This window comes from Labrus bergylta, chromosome 12 (genome assembly GCF_963930695.1).
Source record: "Labrus bergylta chromosome 12, fLabBer1.1, whole genome shotgun sequence".
Classification (NCBI taxonomy): Eukaryota; Metazoa; Chordata; class Actinopteri; order Labriformes; family Labridae; genus Labrus; species Labrus bergylta.
Window position 1 is genome coordinate 16,345,171 of NC_089206.1, and position 16,330 is coordinate 16,361,500.

At 39.3% G+C, this 16,330-nt stretch overlaps 1 protein-coding gene across 1 annotated transcript; it reads left to right on the plus strand.

The window, feature by feature from the left end:
* Positions 1-6,831: 6,831 nt before the first annotated feature.
* On the plus strand, positions 6,832-13,068 carry slc26a10 (solute carrier family 26 member 10). The gene is made up of 18 exons (XM_020635111.3): positions 6,832-7,227; positions 7,825-7,935; positions 8,113-8,270; positions 8,380-8,544; positions 8,642-8,794; positions 8,869-8,951; positions 9,046-9,193; positions 9,284-9,397; positions 10,189-10,266; positions 10,356-10,451; positions 10,595-10,701; positions 11,008-11,077; positions 11,253-11,435; positions 11,560-11,614; positions 11,774-11,862; positions 11,967-12,021; positions 12,111-12,217; positions 12,323-13,068. Exons 1-18 carry the CDS (start codon positions 6,963-6,965, stop codon positions 12,359-12,361), a joined length of 2,076 nt encoding a protein of 691 aa, XP_020490767.1. The 5' UTR covers positions 6,832-6,962; the 3' UTR covers positions 12,362-13,068.
* The last annotated feature ends 3,262 nt before the right edge of the window (positions 13,069-16,330 follow it).

Consider the following 16,330-nt stretch of genomic DNA (forward strand, 5'->3'; position numbering starts at 1 on the left):
GATTCGTCTGGCCTCAGATGTGTGTGCATGAGTGATGGCACAGCATAGCAGGAAGAGGGTTTGGCAGGGTACACCAGTACAGTTCTGGGTCCACGTCTCCCTGCCCTCCACCCTGCTGCTTTCAGCCTGGTACGTGCTGCAGAGGGAGTCTGATGAGGCCAATAACTGAACAGCAAAATCCAGTGCTGCAGTATGCCTGAATGGTTTTATTGATGTTCAGTCATTGGCTTTTTCTCATGAAAGTACTCTATAAGAAGACTGATTGTATAATCAGAACCACAATGAAACACATGCTACTGATGTTTTAATATGCAACCAATGGCTACATGCAGGACATTCCCGAGAATAAAAAATACAAAAAAACATTCCACAAAGTGTGGCTGGTTGTCTGTCTCTATATGTCAGCCCTGTGATTGACTGGTATCCAGTTCAGGGTGAACCCTGCCTCTCGCCCAATGAAAGCTGGGGTTAGCGCCAAAATAGCGCGACCCTGAACAGGATCATGGATGGATTGATGGGTATTGGGTTATTAAAAATGTGGATGTTGCACTTGAAATTAAAAAATGTAAAATGTAATGTAATGACCAACCAAAAAAGATGTCTTCATTCATAAAAATCTATTTACATTATAACAACATACTTTCTATGCCTTCATTGGGGGCAGCAGTAGCTATGGAAGTTGGTCTGGTAGTTGGAGAGGTGCTAGGGCACTTCCCACAAGTCCACAAGTCCTGTTTGTGCATGCATGTGATTCGGGCCGATGTTTGTGAGAAGCATGTCCCCATAAATAACAGAGTGTAAACCCAAATTTCCCTCTGGGATTAATAAAATATATTAATATCAAAAAAATCAAAAATCAAGCATGAATGATACTGCCTCAGATCAAAAAGATAGTATTAGTTTATTACTGCACAACCCTGCGTTGTAATATGCGTTAGACACATGCTTACAGATGAGTGCACTGCATACCCACCACAATATGTAATAATTTAATACAAAATGCAGGGACATGTAAAAAATCTATTACAAAAATGCTAATATAGAGAAAATATTTTACATTTTGTCCAGTTATTACATCATTTGTTGCTACAAAGGGTGGCTGTGGATCAGTGATAGAGCCAGTCGTCTCTCAACAGCCAGGGTCGGGGGTTAGATCCCCTGCTCCTGCAGCCACATGCCGATGTGTCCTTGGGCAAAACATGGCATGTGAATGAATGGGAAACTTTACATCAGTGTGTGAATGTGGTGTGAATGGGTAAGTGTGACCTGCGGTGTAAAAGCCAGAAGACTAGAATAACGCTATACATGCTCAGACAAGTCCATTTAGCATTACCAAGATATATAACACACTTGCGGTCTCTATAGCTCAGTTTATCCATATGGTAACCAACACAAAGGCCCATGATTTTGACGAGTAAAAGTTGTCTAGTCAACATGTTTGGGCAATGAGAACAACGTACCTGTCCTTAACTCTGTGTGAGGTGAACCTGGCTGCACTGCTGATTCTCAAGGACGCACTCCATCAGAAGCTCACGCACAAGATAAAATACTGGAGTCACTACAGTGCAAAATCCCATTCCCTTCAACCACATCATTGTGTCTGATTTCACAGCAAGAGATTTAAGACCCGAGACACTGTGCATCTTGTACTGTAATAAATGTATTATTTTCTGATGTAGATCTTTCTTATTATTCCAATCCTACTATTATTTGTGCATTACATCTGGGACTATTTCTTCTTCTGTACTGCACATAAAGTAGTTACATAAACCATCATGTACAGTAGGGTGTTTCCTACGTTCTTCAAAGACAACACTGGTTCTCTGTTGTGTTCTGTTGTGCTCTGAGGGTAGTAAGCAAATCACGTGTTGATAGAAGAGTTCAGTTGAAGCAGACAATGCAGCAGTGGTTCTTTCAATGTGGTTCAAGGCTGTGTCGCAATTGTGTACTTGAGCTGCACAATGCTTTGGCATGGGTGAGGAAGTGACACATCCCTTAGGCAGACTGACCCTCTGAAAACAGCCCCTCTACATGATTCAGTTAATCTAGTTGTTTCCCTGTTAGTGATAAAAAAAAAACTGCAGAAAAATAGTACATTTTTTCAGAAATACTCCACGAGAGTAAATACAAAAGTGTTTTTTGTTTCATGTATGGCTCCATATCATGAAAGGCGACGGACAGGACAGCGCAATATCAGCTAAGGAAATAAGGTCAGATGGGAATTCACATCTCACCTTTTGTTCTCTTCAGATGATAGACATGCTGCTAAGGAAAGGTGTTGACCTTTTTATTGTCCGTTTTGGTTTGTTTGGTCTCCAATGTGAAAGAGCTAGCAGTCATTGCACTCTTTTAAGCGCACCACCCATCACCAACAGATGACTTTACATAATCCACCTTCCACTTCATCAAATAGACCTGGCAGTATGATCATGTGCTTAATTTAAGCTAAAATACATTACGCCCTTAAGACATCGTCTTTGTTGTTCCTTTAATGAGAACACAAAACCTAATTGTGGAGGATGCTCCATTTGCGCACACACACTTCCTTGGGGAGCCTGAGTACGTAGGCGGGGGCCGCCTCACCCGCCCAGGAGATGGATGACCCAGATGTTTGATGAATGGACTTGACTGATGTAGGTGTGGTGGAGGTCAGGAGATGTTCATCAAGAGTGAAAAGGAAATCAGGAACTCATTTCAGATCCAACGGGGCTCAAGCTAAGTTAACACCAGTTTAAGAAAAAGTAATATATGAAAGAAAGATTGACATCAGGCTTTATGATCATGGCCTCAGATGCATACGAATGTGAACATCAGAGGGAAAATCTACTTACATCTCTGGCAAAGATCAAGGAAATCAAGATATGGATAATCACATGTACAGGCAAGAACAAAACGGGTTTGACACTGGCTAAAGAATGCAACAATTGTTTGATTATTGTAGTGGCTAAATAATAGAGCCTGACAGGCTACCATAAAATATTTATTTTTCAACACATCAAAGGGCTGTAAGACAAATTCCTGTGTTGTGCCTGCCTGTTAACCCCTGCAGATGTTTTGTATGGCTTCTGAGACAAATTTCCAACAAATCCATGAGCGCACAGGAAGAATTCTTCAGTGGAACATGATTCATGAAGTCCAACAATGTACATAAACAGACAGCCTGACGAGACGCTGTAATTGATGGAGAAGAGCTGCAAACGGAAAGGGATGGGAGAGGTAAGGAGGAGACACAAGGAGAGTTTTTCGGCGGCCAGCAGTCAGGCTCATAGACAAGGTCACTTGCAAAGTAACGTGCCATGGGGGGTCGGGACAAGCATCCCATAAAGCAGATAAAGAACAATAGCAGGAACTATAGGCCACAGAATGACTGGAGCCTCTCCCTGGACGAAAATAATAGAAAGACCCTGTAAGATCAGGACACTCACTCTGCATGAAGGAGACAGGGTGGATGAGATATTTTTATAATGTGATTAATGCTAATGCAAGCAGGAGAGCAAGATATGAGATGTGCTGCAAGACATAACTGCGGTTGCAAGAGAAGTGTATGTTTTTACAGGCCTGAAAAACACACTGTAACATTATTTTTTTGAGTCACGCTAATTGCCTGTCTTCCAAGAAAATACTGCACTTCATAGAAATCAACATCACTGTGACATTATATTTAAAACATTGTTTGTTTGTTTGGACTTTTGAAAAGGTCACTTGAGTTGTATTTTGTCCAATAAGTTGTTGATACTGTTCATGTTGTTGCTTTTGAGATAACTGAATTCCCATTGGATTGTATGAATGACACATACTTGGTATGCCACTCAGGTATTCACATTCTCATTGTTTAAATTCATAAGGGTCTGTCTGTGTTATGATGGAGCAGAAGGGTTTCGTCTAGTTTGGGGTTAACACTCCATATCCTTTTCCATTCATTGTTCCTTTTACCACTGATTAATATCTTGTTTAAACAGCCCACAGACACACCGCGCCGTCGGTATGTTCATAAATCCTCTGGAGCTGATCAACACAATGGCCCACATTCCTGGCATTTAAAGTTCCTTATATCACTGCATCTCCTCTCCAGTAGAGACGCACAAATTCATGGAGTATGAATCAAAACAATTCTCGCTAGCATGTCTGTTTATTTCTTCTAGTGAAAACATTAGCTAAACAGGGACTCATCACGCTTTGGGGGGTGCAACCAACACTTCACCTTTGTAACACATCACTGAAACTGTCATCTACACCCCGTTTAGCTCCAGACGGTATAACATCAAGATGAAGAAATAAAAAATATCCCATCAACATCAGCCCTTGTTTTCCTATTTTTAAATGTATTAATAGTCATTAAGAAAGAAATGAAGACATTGGGTTAAATCATTTGACCCGACTCCAGCGTTGTCGCTGTATGTGGTATTACCAAACACCCCCTGCTTATTATGGCTTCATCTGAGTTGATGAGGTGACAAGCTATATTTAGAAAAAAATAATCATATCAATGACATTGAAGCTGCACTGATGAACTGTATAATACTTCATAATAATACATTTGATACAATACATTAAGATATTCAACACCTTATCATATCATATTGCATGGGGTATCCTATCTGTCGTATAGGCTATGTAAAGCCCTGAAACATTTCAAAAAGAATAAAAAAAGACAAAAGTGTTTTGAAAAGGGATTTTTAGAGGTCCTCAAGATGTAACCTGTTGGATTTCACTTGGAGACATGTTCTTTCTTTCCACAGTCTCTAGCCGTTTTCACATATGAGGACTGCTCCGGATATTCTCCTAACCTGGCTGTTCACATATACTCCTCATAGCGGGAGACCATCCCTGTCAGACAGGAGGGAGGGCACCCGTCTCCTGAGGTAAGACGTGATGTAAAAAAAAGACGTGGAATTAGCAGACGAAGCAACAGAGTCCGCTATAAGATACTGTAAAGGGAATATTTTCCTTTATATCGGTGCTACGTGTAGTTCAATTTAATCGTACTGTCAACAAAATGAGTGGAGAACAACATACTGACGAACAGAAAACCTAATGCAGGCGTTTAATTATGTGCACGGAGATCATAGTGGTCGCGTGTATATACACTCTATGCACAGACTCCAGTCACAGGATCTAAACTTCACTCCCCCATCCCATTGGCTTGAGGGGAATTCACCTTATAATATCCTGCTGAGTTCTCATCCCTCTCTGACCAGCTGAGGGAAAAAATAATAGGGTTCTGGCAGGAGAAGCTCCGGGTGAAGTATGAACACAAAAATGTGGCTGTTTTGCGTTCACACATGCAGCTCCTTCTGCAAATATCAGGAGATTTCAGGAGTTTTCTGCAAGTGTGACAGCCCTATTTGACTCTCCAAGCCTGGTCACCTTTTCTCACAAGATATTTATGCGTTTGCTCCAGGTGTCATTCTGAGCTATCCAAGGCCATTTTAATTTGAAAAGAAGTGGGAGCCTATTTAAGTTGGTGGGACAAATAAATGAATAACAACATGCAGGACTGCATTTATATTAGTCAGAGAAACAACAAGTCCCTATGGTTAAAGGAGCATCGACAGCATTGTGTTCTTCATGACAGACAGACAGACAGACTTTGTCGTCTGTCCCAACGGAAATTCTTTTTAGACCGGCTCCAGCAACAAACACAGTTTACATACAGCTTAACCTCCAAACTGAGATTTTCATAAAAAAAGATCCTCCAAGGATTCTACTCGCTTGCTCAGCTCCAGTGGTTTCAAAACAGGAAAGAAAATGTCTTTACATTTATAATAACAGCAATGTACGTAATGACTAGTATTTAGTAGTAATTCTACAAGTATAATTGGAAGAACCATGTATATATAGTTGCACTCATGTTACCTGGCTGCATGGTCAAAGACAAACCCTTCATAAAGACATATGTAGCAACAAAATACGTTTATCTATGCAATGTAGATGCTGTATCGTCTTTGCTGTATCATCACTTGAGTTTTGACCTGTGCAGCATACAATACTTGGCTTTGTGTGCACTTTCTCTTGTAGCCTCATGTCTTTCATGAGAGAGGAGAGGTTCATTCACAGCATCTGAGACTTGTCTTACAATAGAGATAAATGATACTTTTCTGTAGTTTTATATTCACTTGAGTCAGACTGAACCTATCTTTAGACTGTGATTCTCTCTTGCCTCAAACATAAACTTAATTTGGATGATTGATCATATGAGTTTTAGCTTTTCAAGCTACATTTTATCTTGTATTTTTCCAAAGCTACCTTGTCTTCAATTCAGTATGAAGGACAACATGTCACTCATGGAGTGGTCAAGGTGTGGTTTGATCCATGAACCAGGCTGCCATGTGTGATTGAGTTTCACAGGAGTCTCATGGGTACCAGACTCTTTTTCCTTATGGCTACACGGTTTAAACGCCCACCCATTACAGACATCCATCCTTCTCGGAAATGAACTCCTTGCTAACAGACACGGTTTGGGGTTACACCTCAAACATCACAATACAACTTTGATCTATGTAGGCTGTTCACAGTGGTATACATTGTATGACTTAATTGTGCCTCCTCTGAGCTTGTCCTACCTCCCGCACAGTTCTCTGGAGGCCGGGCAGAGCAGTGTAATGGATGGTGTGTGTGTGTGTGTTCTTGGAAGGAGGGATTTCTAGAAAAGGACTCTATGCCTGACCTTCTACTTTCTGTTGAAAGAAAATCCTTTCAGCAGTAGGACCCAGGGGATTTTTGTAGGGGGGAAAAAAAAACAGTGGACCAGCACACCTTGATGATGTTGGAGGCTGGACAAAGATGTGAAAAGTTGTTGAACACTGTAACAAAACAGGCTGAGCTTGGAGCCATGTCATTGGCTAAGGGGAGGCTGACAGGAAAACGCAATGGCTCTTGAGGTCAGGGCAGAGCCTGGTATAAATGTATTGTAACAGACAACACCATTACTGTCTACAAGAGCTCACCTCTACAGGGACACTATGAGCACTTCTGTGGCCGTGTACAGGAATATTTACACGGAGGACCGCTTCAAACAGGCCTACGGCACCGATGATAACACGAGTGGAAGTTTGCGGCTGCGGGAGAAGATCACCGGGCGGTGCAGGTGTTCAAAGCGAGCATGCCTCCACCTGTTGAAGGAAAGAGTCCCCATTTTCAGCTGGCTGCCGAGGTACAGACTCAAGAAATGGATTTTAGGAGACACGATAGCGGGACTGACAGTTGGTATACTTCACATTCCGCAAGGTAAGGAGATCAAATAGTCAATAAATCAATCTTTTTTTTTTTTCCAATAGTAAGGCCTATCATACGACACATATAGGCCTACGTCAGGGCTGGACTGTACTGATAATATTATTAATATTAATCCAACATAAATCCGACAATTTGTACTTAAACATATCAGAATTACAGTCGTTTTTACTTTTTGTTTTTGGCGATAGATAATTCTTGGTTTAATCAACTGAGCCAGAGCTGAATAAAATAATAGCCCTGAATAAATAATAGATACATAAATAATAATAATAATAATAGTAATAGTAATGATAATAATAATAATAATACAAATTTATGTTATTATACCAAGGAATTCTTATTTATAAAATCATAGAGATAAATCATGAAAATCAAGAAATTTAATAGGTAGACTATTACAAGTTAAAATTGTATGACGTTTTATAGCTATGTGTGAAGTACAGTAATGGAGTGGATTAATAATGATATATCATCATTTTCATGCGTTAGAATAATGAGGCTTAATAAATGTAGCCTACATAAAAACAAGTTTTGCTACCTATGTGTTTACTGATAAACTGTCTATATTCATGTTTTTTTCTCAAACAGGCATGGCCTTTGCTTTACTAACTTCTGTAGCTCCAATATTTGGCCTGTACACCTCCTTCTTCCCCGTGGTCCTCTATATGTTTTTTGGAACAGGTCGTCATGTGTCCACAGGTAAGACTTATTTTAACACACAGCCTACAGTATGTACTAGAGGAGAAAATGTTTTTCTCATTACTATTTTATTGATATATTACAGTATTGTCTTATATGGATAATGACAACCTCATTATGTGCATGATTTGGTTACTGTGTTTTCTACTGTGGCTGAGAAGATGGGTCTATTCTTAGGTACCTTTGCAGTGGTGAGTCTGATGACTGGCTCTGTGGTGGAGCAGCTGGTTCCTTCTCCTCTGGACATGAACTCCAGTTCCCCTGAAGCTGCAGAGTTCGAGGGCCAGAGGATCGGAGTGGCCTCGGCTGTGGCACTGCTCTCAGGAATTATTATGGTAAGATGGATAGATAGAAAAAAAAAATGGGTTCAACACAAAGTTATAAAATTAAATTCAGAATCAAGGTAAAAAGACACAGATCATAATTTAACCTCTTGCTCCTCAGCTCTGTATGTGTGGCCTTCAGCTGGGATTCCTCTCCACCTATCTGTCCGAGCCAATAGTGAAGGCTTTCACCAGCGCTGCTGCCTTCCATGTGACCATCTCGCAGCTGCAAAACATGCTGGGGCTGCGACTCCCTCGCCACACTGGAACATTCTCGCTCTTCAAGGTATTTCATGTTTCACAATCATATTCTGTCTGCTTACATGCTTTTATTTGGGTTTTTTAGTGCTGTTTGCACACATCTCACTGAGTCATGTGTTCAGACTTTAGCGTCAGTGATGGAAAATCTCCCTCACACCAACATGGCGGAGCTGCTTATCTCCTTGGTGTGTTTGGCCGTCCTGGTGCCAGTTAAAGAGATCAACATGCGCTACCGGCAGCGCCTGCGGACACCTATACCTGTGGAGATCCTCACTGTAAGTCATTGGGATTAAAATATACTAGGACAATCAGTATGTTATAACTGATGATTTTGCACTTCATTCTTCAGGTGATCATTGCTACAGGTGTAGCATATGCCTCTTCGCTGGACTCTACTTATGACATTGAGATCGTTGGCCACATCCCAGCTGGGTAATCTTTTACATCTTTTACAAAGAACAGACAAATAATTAAAGTACTAAAGCAGCTTCCAGTAGTTTTAAATGTTTAATTTTCCTTCTCCCAGATTCCCAAGCCCACGGATGCCATCCTTGCACACTTTCCCTGACATTGCAGGAGACACAATAGCCATCACGTTTGTTGGTTACGCTGTGTCAGTCTCACTGGCCATGATCTATGCAGACAAACATGGTTACTCCATACACCCCAACCAGGTAGAGTATATGAATGTCACAGCTACGTATAAGGATGTCTTATACATACAAATGTTACCTTGTTGTGTTGAACCTGCATTTTTGTTTCAGGAGCTCCTGGCTCATGGTGTCTCCAACACAGTGTCGTCTTTTTTCACCTGCTTCCCCAGCTCAGCCACGTTAGCCACCACTAACATTCTGGAGAGTGCTGGTGGATTCACACAGGTAGTGTTCGTTCATCCTTTAGACACTCAAGAGACACTCTTCATCATCTCTTGTGTCACACTCACAGGCCACAGGGAGGCTCTTTGTGATCAACATGTAAACTGCTTTTTATACATCCAGAATCATTAACAGTGTTTACATGGAATGCACAAACATTATAGCTGAGGTTCATTTAGCCAAAACAACAGATATGAGTTTTTATAAACTGGTATCCATCTGAATGTTGGTTGTAATTACTTAAAACCTAAAAGAGCATTTACACCCACTTGTTTTAGAGTTGATTTTAAAAACAGTACTTCAATTTTGCCAGAGCAGAAAGTGCTCCAAGTACAGAAGAAAAAAGTGTTAACAATTACATTTTGAATCACATAAAAACATATTTTAAACAGCTATCATTTCTAACTTCCTGAGTGATTAGGCTTTTCTGCTAAAACAGTCAAATTGTGGAACATAAAAACAGATGATGGGAGTGTTATTCAGTAAAGAAAAAAAAAAAAAAGGGAAATGCGTAGAAATATGAACAGGTTGATACAACTAAAATAAACAGATTAAAATAAAATAAGGGTGTTTGGAGGATATTTATTTTCCACTTGTCCAATTACCAGTAGGTTTTCTGAAGCTTTGTGGAAACGCTGAGCTGTTCCATTATCAGATCAAACATATTATGTCATAGAATAGCAACAACATGTGAAAGATTGTTCTTGTTATTGCCTTTCTGGCATCTATCCCCAGTAGTTAAAATAAAAAAGTTGGTCCCATTTAAATATCATGTGTGTCGTGTATTCCTGTAGCTCTCCGGCTTGTTCACCAGTCTGGTTGTTCTGATCGTCCTGCTACTGATTGGACCACTGTTCTACTTCCTACCCAAGGTGTGTTTAAATGTGTGTTTGTCTGTGTTACAGAAAAAAAGAAAAAAAGAGAGAGCACTCATTTCATCCTTTTTTTTTTCTCTCCCCAGGCAGTGCTGGCATGCATCAATGTGACCAGCCTCAGGCAGATGTTCCTGCAGTTCCAGGACTTACCTGAGCTGTGGAGAGTCAGCAAGATGGACTTTGTAAGAGCATGTGATTGGTTAATCCACATAGTATATTCACCTTTGTTATCTAATATCTTGACTAGAATCAACCACATGGTAATTCTTCTATTGTTAATTGTTTTTTTATTGTGACATGGAAATACATCACTGTCTCTGTGTAGATGGTTTGGGTTGTAACCTGGCTGTCTGTAGTGATACTGAATGTGGACCTCGGCCTCGCCATCGGGGTAGTTTTCTCTATGATGACTGTCATCTGCCGCACACAGAGGTATACTGTACTTTCTATACACTCAGCATGAATACAATTTAAAAAACCTGCTGTGGCCTAATTCTCTTCTGAAGTCGTTGTATGCACATCAGAATATTTAAACATGAACTTAAGAAGATCTGCAACAAGAAATCTGTAAAAGTGTGTCTCATAGGAATGATTCAGCTGCAGAAATAAAGGGAGAGGTTTAAATCTACATTGGAGCTTCCAGCACAGAGATGCAGAAAATCACATCATACCTTCCAGGCTATGTTATTTATATGTTGCTGTGGGTTAAATGAATACTAATGTCTCATGATTCAACAGGGCTGGTTGTTCTGTGCTTGGTCGGGCCAGCAACACAGAAATTTACAGACCGGTGGAGAATCACAGCAAGGTGAGGAGATGCTTTTTCTGCTTAAAGCTTACACATTAAGTTATGTAAATGCATGAAAACACACATTAAAGACGCTTTGAGGATTTGATGAGAAACCTAAAATATTTATCCTAATCCCAGAGACGATACAGAACGTCCCAGACTGAAGTTGAGACTATCCTGTTTTTCCTTTCAGTGCTATGAGGTTCCAGGAGTAAAAATCCTGACTTACAACGGGCCCATTTACTATGGCAACCGCAGCTTCTTCAGAGAGGAGATAAGCAGGCTGCTGGGCCTGACGCCAGAGAAGATCCGCAGCCGGGAGAAGGCCAGGAAAGCCCTGGAGAAACGGGAGAGAGAGGCCACTGTCAACACTGTGGTAGGACTTCTGCTATCTCTGGATGAGAAGAGTCAGAATACACTCTTCACACTGTAGAATCCAATGTCATATCAGGGTCTTATTTATGCTTTTATTTACCTTATCTCTCTCCATCATTATTTAGGAGAGCTGCATTGCAAACACATCCTTTTCTTCAGAAAACGAGTTCTTTAAATCTGGTAAGTGGTTAAAAAAAAGTGTGGGTGCTATTAAATATGAATATACTTGCATGAACTAATGATGTTCTACAAACCTGAGACAAACCTCATTAAATCCGCCATTAAAATGAAGCAGTCAAGCAAAAGTCCACGCTCAGTATCCCTTTGTCTTTTCTCTAGAAACCTCTGAGAGCGATGTTCAGGCAGTACTAATCGATTGCAGCAGTGTGATTTTTGTTGATGTTGCTGGAGCACGACTCTTTACCCAGGCAAGTCTTCAAAAGCAGGACGTCGTGCAAATGTGATGTCAAATGTGCACATCAAATATCTCTTCATTTATGCATGAATCCTTTCTTTCTGTCTTTTTTTGCAGATGTGCACTGAATGCCAGAAAGTTGGAGTCCACGTTTATCTTGCAAACTGCAATGGTAGAGTTTCAAAATAAATATTGTCTGAATGCTTTTAGCTCCTTTATTCTCAGTTTGCATAAAGTGATTGTTGCTTTCTGTCCTCTTAGAAAGCGTCTTAAAGATCCTCACATCGAGTGGTCTAATGAACTTCATGAGCCCTCAGCACATCTTTGTCACAGTTCACGATGCTGTGATGTATATTCAGCAGCAGAAGGTGAGCCCCAAAAAAACACACTTAATATGCAAACGAGACGTTGATTTGATTTGAAATGACGACTACTAAATGATCAAATGATGATCCTGCTTTTGTCTGCTGCAGGAAAAACCTCAGGAAAACAGCACCACTGTGTGGGTATGAAGCAGGAGGGCAGACGAGTCATCAGACGAGGTGTGTGGGACTAAAACAGGAAGAGGACTTCAGGTTGTTACTTAATCAGACTTTCTGTCTCTCGGCTCTCAGTTTTTGGCCCAGACTCTACTGTACAGCAGTGTTTCAAAGAAGCAGTAGCCTGTTGTAGCACCATGTTATGCATAACAATACCATTACTTCACAGTGTTACCAGTCGTTTCAAAGTTGTTGGCCTTATTTCAGGCGAGGTTGCAAAGGGCTTCATTCAAGTACACAAACTAAACTTTGATTTGGTTAAAAAAAAGTGTCAAACAAAATGAAAAGTTCTGTCTATAAAGCTGTAAATGACAGACATGAATTATATTGTTTATGAATTGTTCTGATCCTTCTTGTCATATATGCTGGAACATTACCATAGTCATATTTATTTAGTTTCTGTTTGTTGTTTGAAAAACAGATACATTTAAGGTGCACTGAATAGTTTGATCAAATACTGTGTATATTTATATCTTTTTGAAACATGTGCTTATCATATATCTCTAGATTAAATGTCATCAAACTCTGTTTTGTATATATACATGTTGATTTGAAATCCAGAGAGAGCACAAACTGTTTTATATTTGTCAGTAACTGTGTCGTACAGCGGCTGTTTGGACAATAAATGTGTCTCCAGAAACAAAACGTCCCAATGAATAAAGGTTATTTTCATGAAATGGCATAGACAATCAGAGTTGTAGGTTTTTACATGAATTCTTGTTTGATATTTTTCAATATATTATGTTACTGTATGGAATGTGAAGCACGCCTCGCTGTCAGATAATGAAAAAAAAAAGAAAGAATCAAAGCGGCCTTTGTATTTGATGAGTTACTGTGGATGAGTGTCTCCTCTGAAGAGTCTGAGGAAAAAAAACAATACATGTTTGAAAATAATAATAATAAATATAGGAAGTATGAAAACGGGGTTAGGAAGAATTACAGAATGCTGACCAATAAAAATAAAGGCTGATGTCAGTTTTGTTTTAGCAAACACCAAGAACTACACAAACGTTTTACTAAAATAGATTTAAAAAATGCTTGATTCAGTGTGCTTTCTAACAAACTGTTCAGATGACAACAAAAGTCTGACAAACTCTGAGATGTTATCCAGTTTGTCATCTCCATTACATTAATTGGGAGTGTTTCGTTTACCTCACCTCCGTGCTGCCCTCTGCTGTCCAACACTTAAAGCTTTCCCTCCCACTCCTCCTTATCCTCATCGTTCCATTACCTTGACCTGATAAAAGTATACGTAGTGAGTTCAAAACCAGGACGAAAAAAACGGGGAAAATACTCATTATTTCTCTGCTTGATGTTGGACAGCCAAGTTATTAATTTTTTCCAGTGCATATTTCAAAGAGGCCTCTAGACACCTTACCCTTTGGGCTTTCTCTTTAAAGCTAAAGGAGTGTTTCACTAATTGGACAGAAGTAGTCCACTTCAATTAGAACATGGAACACACTGCTCTGGCCAAATGTTTACAAAGCCAAATCCTACTGAAAGACCTACTAACACACACACACACACACACACACACACACACAGACACACACGCGACAGAAGAAGGTTAACGATTCCTACAGAGATAAAGTGTTTACAGGTAATGTGTAAATGTTAACTGGACTGTAGCTCCTCATGTAGTCTTAGCAAAAACACTTTCTCACTGGATATCCCATTCACCCACACACACACACACAAACCTATTTTATTAAGTATGTAGCAAAGCTCAGTCATCTAACCTCTGTAATTACAATGACAAACACTTCAGAGAAAATCAGTGCACAGATACTAAAATGTAACACAATAACTATTTATTTGTTACTGCATTAAAAATATTTGTTACTGCAAGTGTTCATCTGAACTGACAAAAACAACCGCTCACTTGGGGCGTCTTTTATACTCTGACACATGAGTGAAGTGTTCTTTCTTTGAGTTTGCTCAGGTGAGAACAACTGGTAATCACGGTGTTTCAGTTTGAGGGTCAGTGTTATGTGAATAAAGTGATTTAAACAATGACTTTAGCAGTTTGGTGTCATGTTGTTGATACATAAAATTAAAGTTTTTCACGAATTGTGTTCATTTTTTGTGTGTTTAAAGTAAACTGTGGTGGGGGGGCTGTAAGCACAGCTGTGTGCAGTTGGTGGTGGACAGATCTGTTTATTTGGTTCGTGTGTATGCAGTATAAAAGCAGAAGTATCATTTCTAAAAGAGTTGAAACAGATTTGAATGTAGTGCTTGCTTTTTCACTTTGTGTATATGCTTTGGGGTTTTGTGTGTGGAGTTTAGACAAGCAGGTCCCAAGTTTTAGGAACCATGTTAATTCAACAGTGAAAAACGGTAACAGTACTTGTAATGACGTTTTTTAAACCAACACATTGTCAATCAATGAACGAAACCCCTCCAAATTAGTCAACAATTTAACAAATCAGGTTTAAACTGTAAAAATTACATTTAAAATATAAAGAAACACATCATTTATATTGTGTCATATTACTGTTTTTTAAAATGTATTTATTTATTTTTACTATTTTTTAATTAGAAGGACCAACAAGTTAACACAAAACACAAGAAACAACGACAACAACAACATAAGCACATTCCAACTAAACAAAACGAACAAAGATTAACAACAGCATTTTTAGCAACCAGCAGAGCTTTCTAAGTCAAATCTTTCATATTCTATTGAATTGTAATTGATATTCCCATTACACTGAACCACTGCCAATGGGGACCATTCCCTTACAAAAACCTCAAGAGTATCTCTGAGTACATGAGATAATCTCTCCAAAGGCAAGATGGACATCAGTTTTTCATACCACATTGAGTTACTGTTTTCAAACAGAGAACAGTGTAACATAACATGCTTATATGTGTATAAAATGACTTTACCACTTCAACTATAACAGCCATACGTGATATTACTGATAAAGAATATAACAACAATGATACAATCACGTGTAACTCTAATGACAAAGCAGAGGATTGTTCAGTCCGCAACTTTCTATGATCTTTAAGTGCCATCTTGTGGTGAAACATTGAAATGACACTCTGCAGGAATCCTGTTTAAACGGTCACATGATTTTAAATAACATGTTTGGAAACAAATTATAAAACTCTTTTTCTATGCTTTTCGAACTCAACACTTAAACACAACAATATGAGAGATCTGTTGCTAACATACCAATACTCCTTAAACTATCAAAGTTAAAACATGTTTTGTATTTCCCTTGTGCATTCTTATGTTTACTCTTTTAACATTTGTTTCTTTAAGTTATTTTTAATTAATGGTTGGAGAGGTTTTTGAGAACTGTCCCTGAGTGAAATTGATACTGAAACACAAACACAAAGATATTTCTGCAGGTCAACTGTCATTAAGAAACCTTTGAATGGATGTCTGAAGCTCTTCAAGTTACAGTACAAACAATGTCCATATCTAGTGTCAACATTAAGAGAAGTGAGTCGGTATTAACAGTCAGCCTTACAAGATTCCAATAAATGTATGAAGAGGTTGAGGGAGAAGAGATGTGTGTTGCTCCTGTGTTGAACGTGATTCAGACAAAGGATGCGTCAATTTTCTAGATGTTGGTTTTTTTCACTGAAACAAGTGAATGAATAAATAAATAAATCAGAGACAAAGCATTCCTATGGTGCACTGGTCCTTTAACAGACACAATGTTCACTATTGGCATGAACAACTATGAAGGGCAACCCCTCATGAGATTTAAAGAGTGTGAAGCATAGATTGCTAATAAAGGATGGCGATGGAGAAATGGACGTGTTGGTTCATTTTCTGTTAAAGTGGGAAGTTAGTTGGATAATGTAGCACAGTTTTGTTACGAGAAGGATGATGACACATTCAGTCAGTTACAAAAAAAGATTGAAATGCGGAAGGGCAGAGTAACAGTCACCCAGACTGGATTTTGATGTTCTATTTGGTAAAAA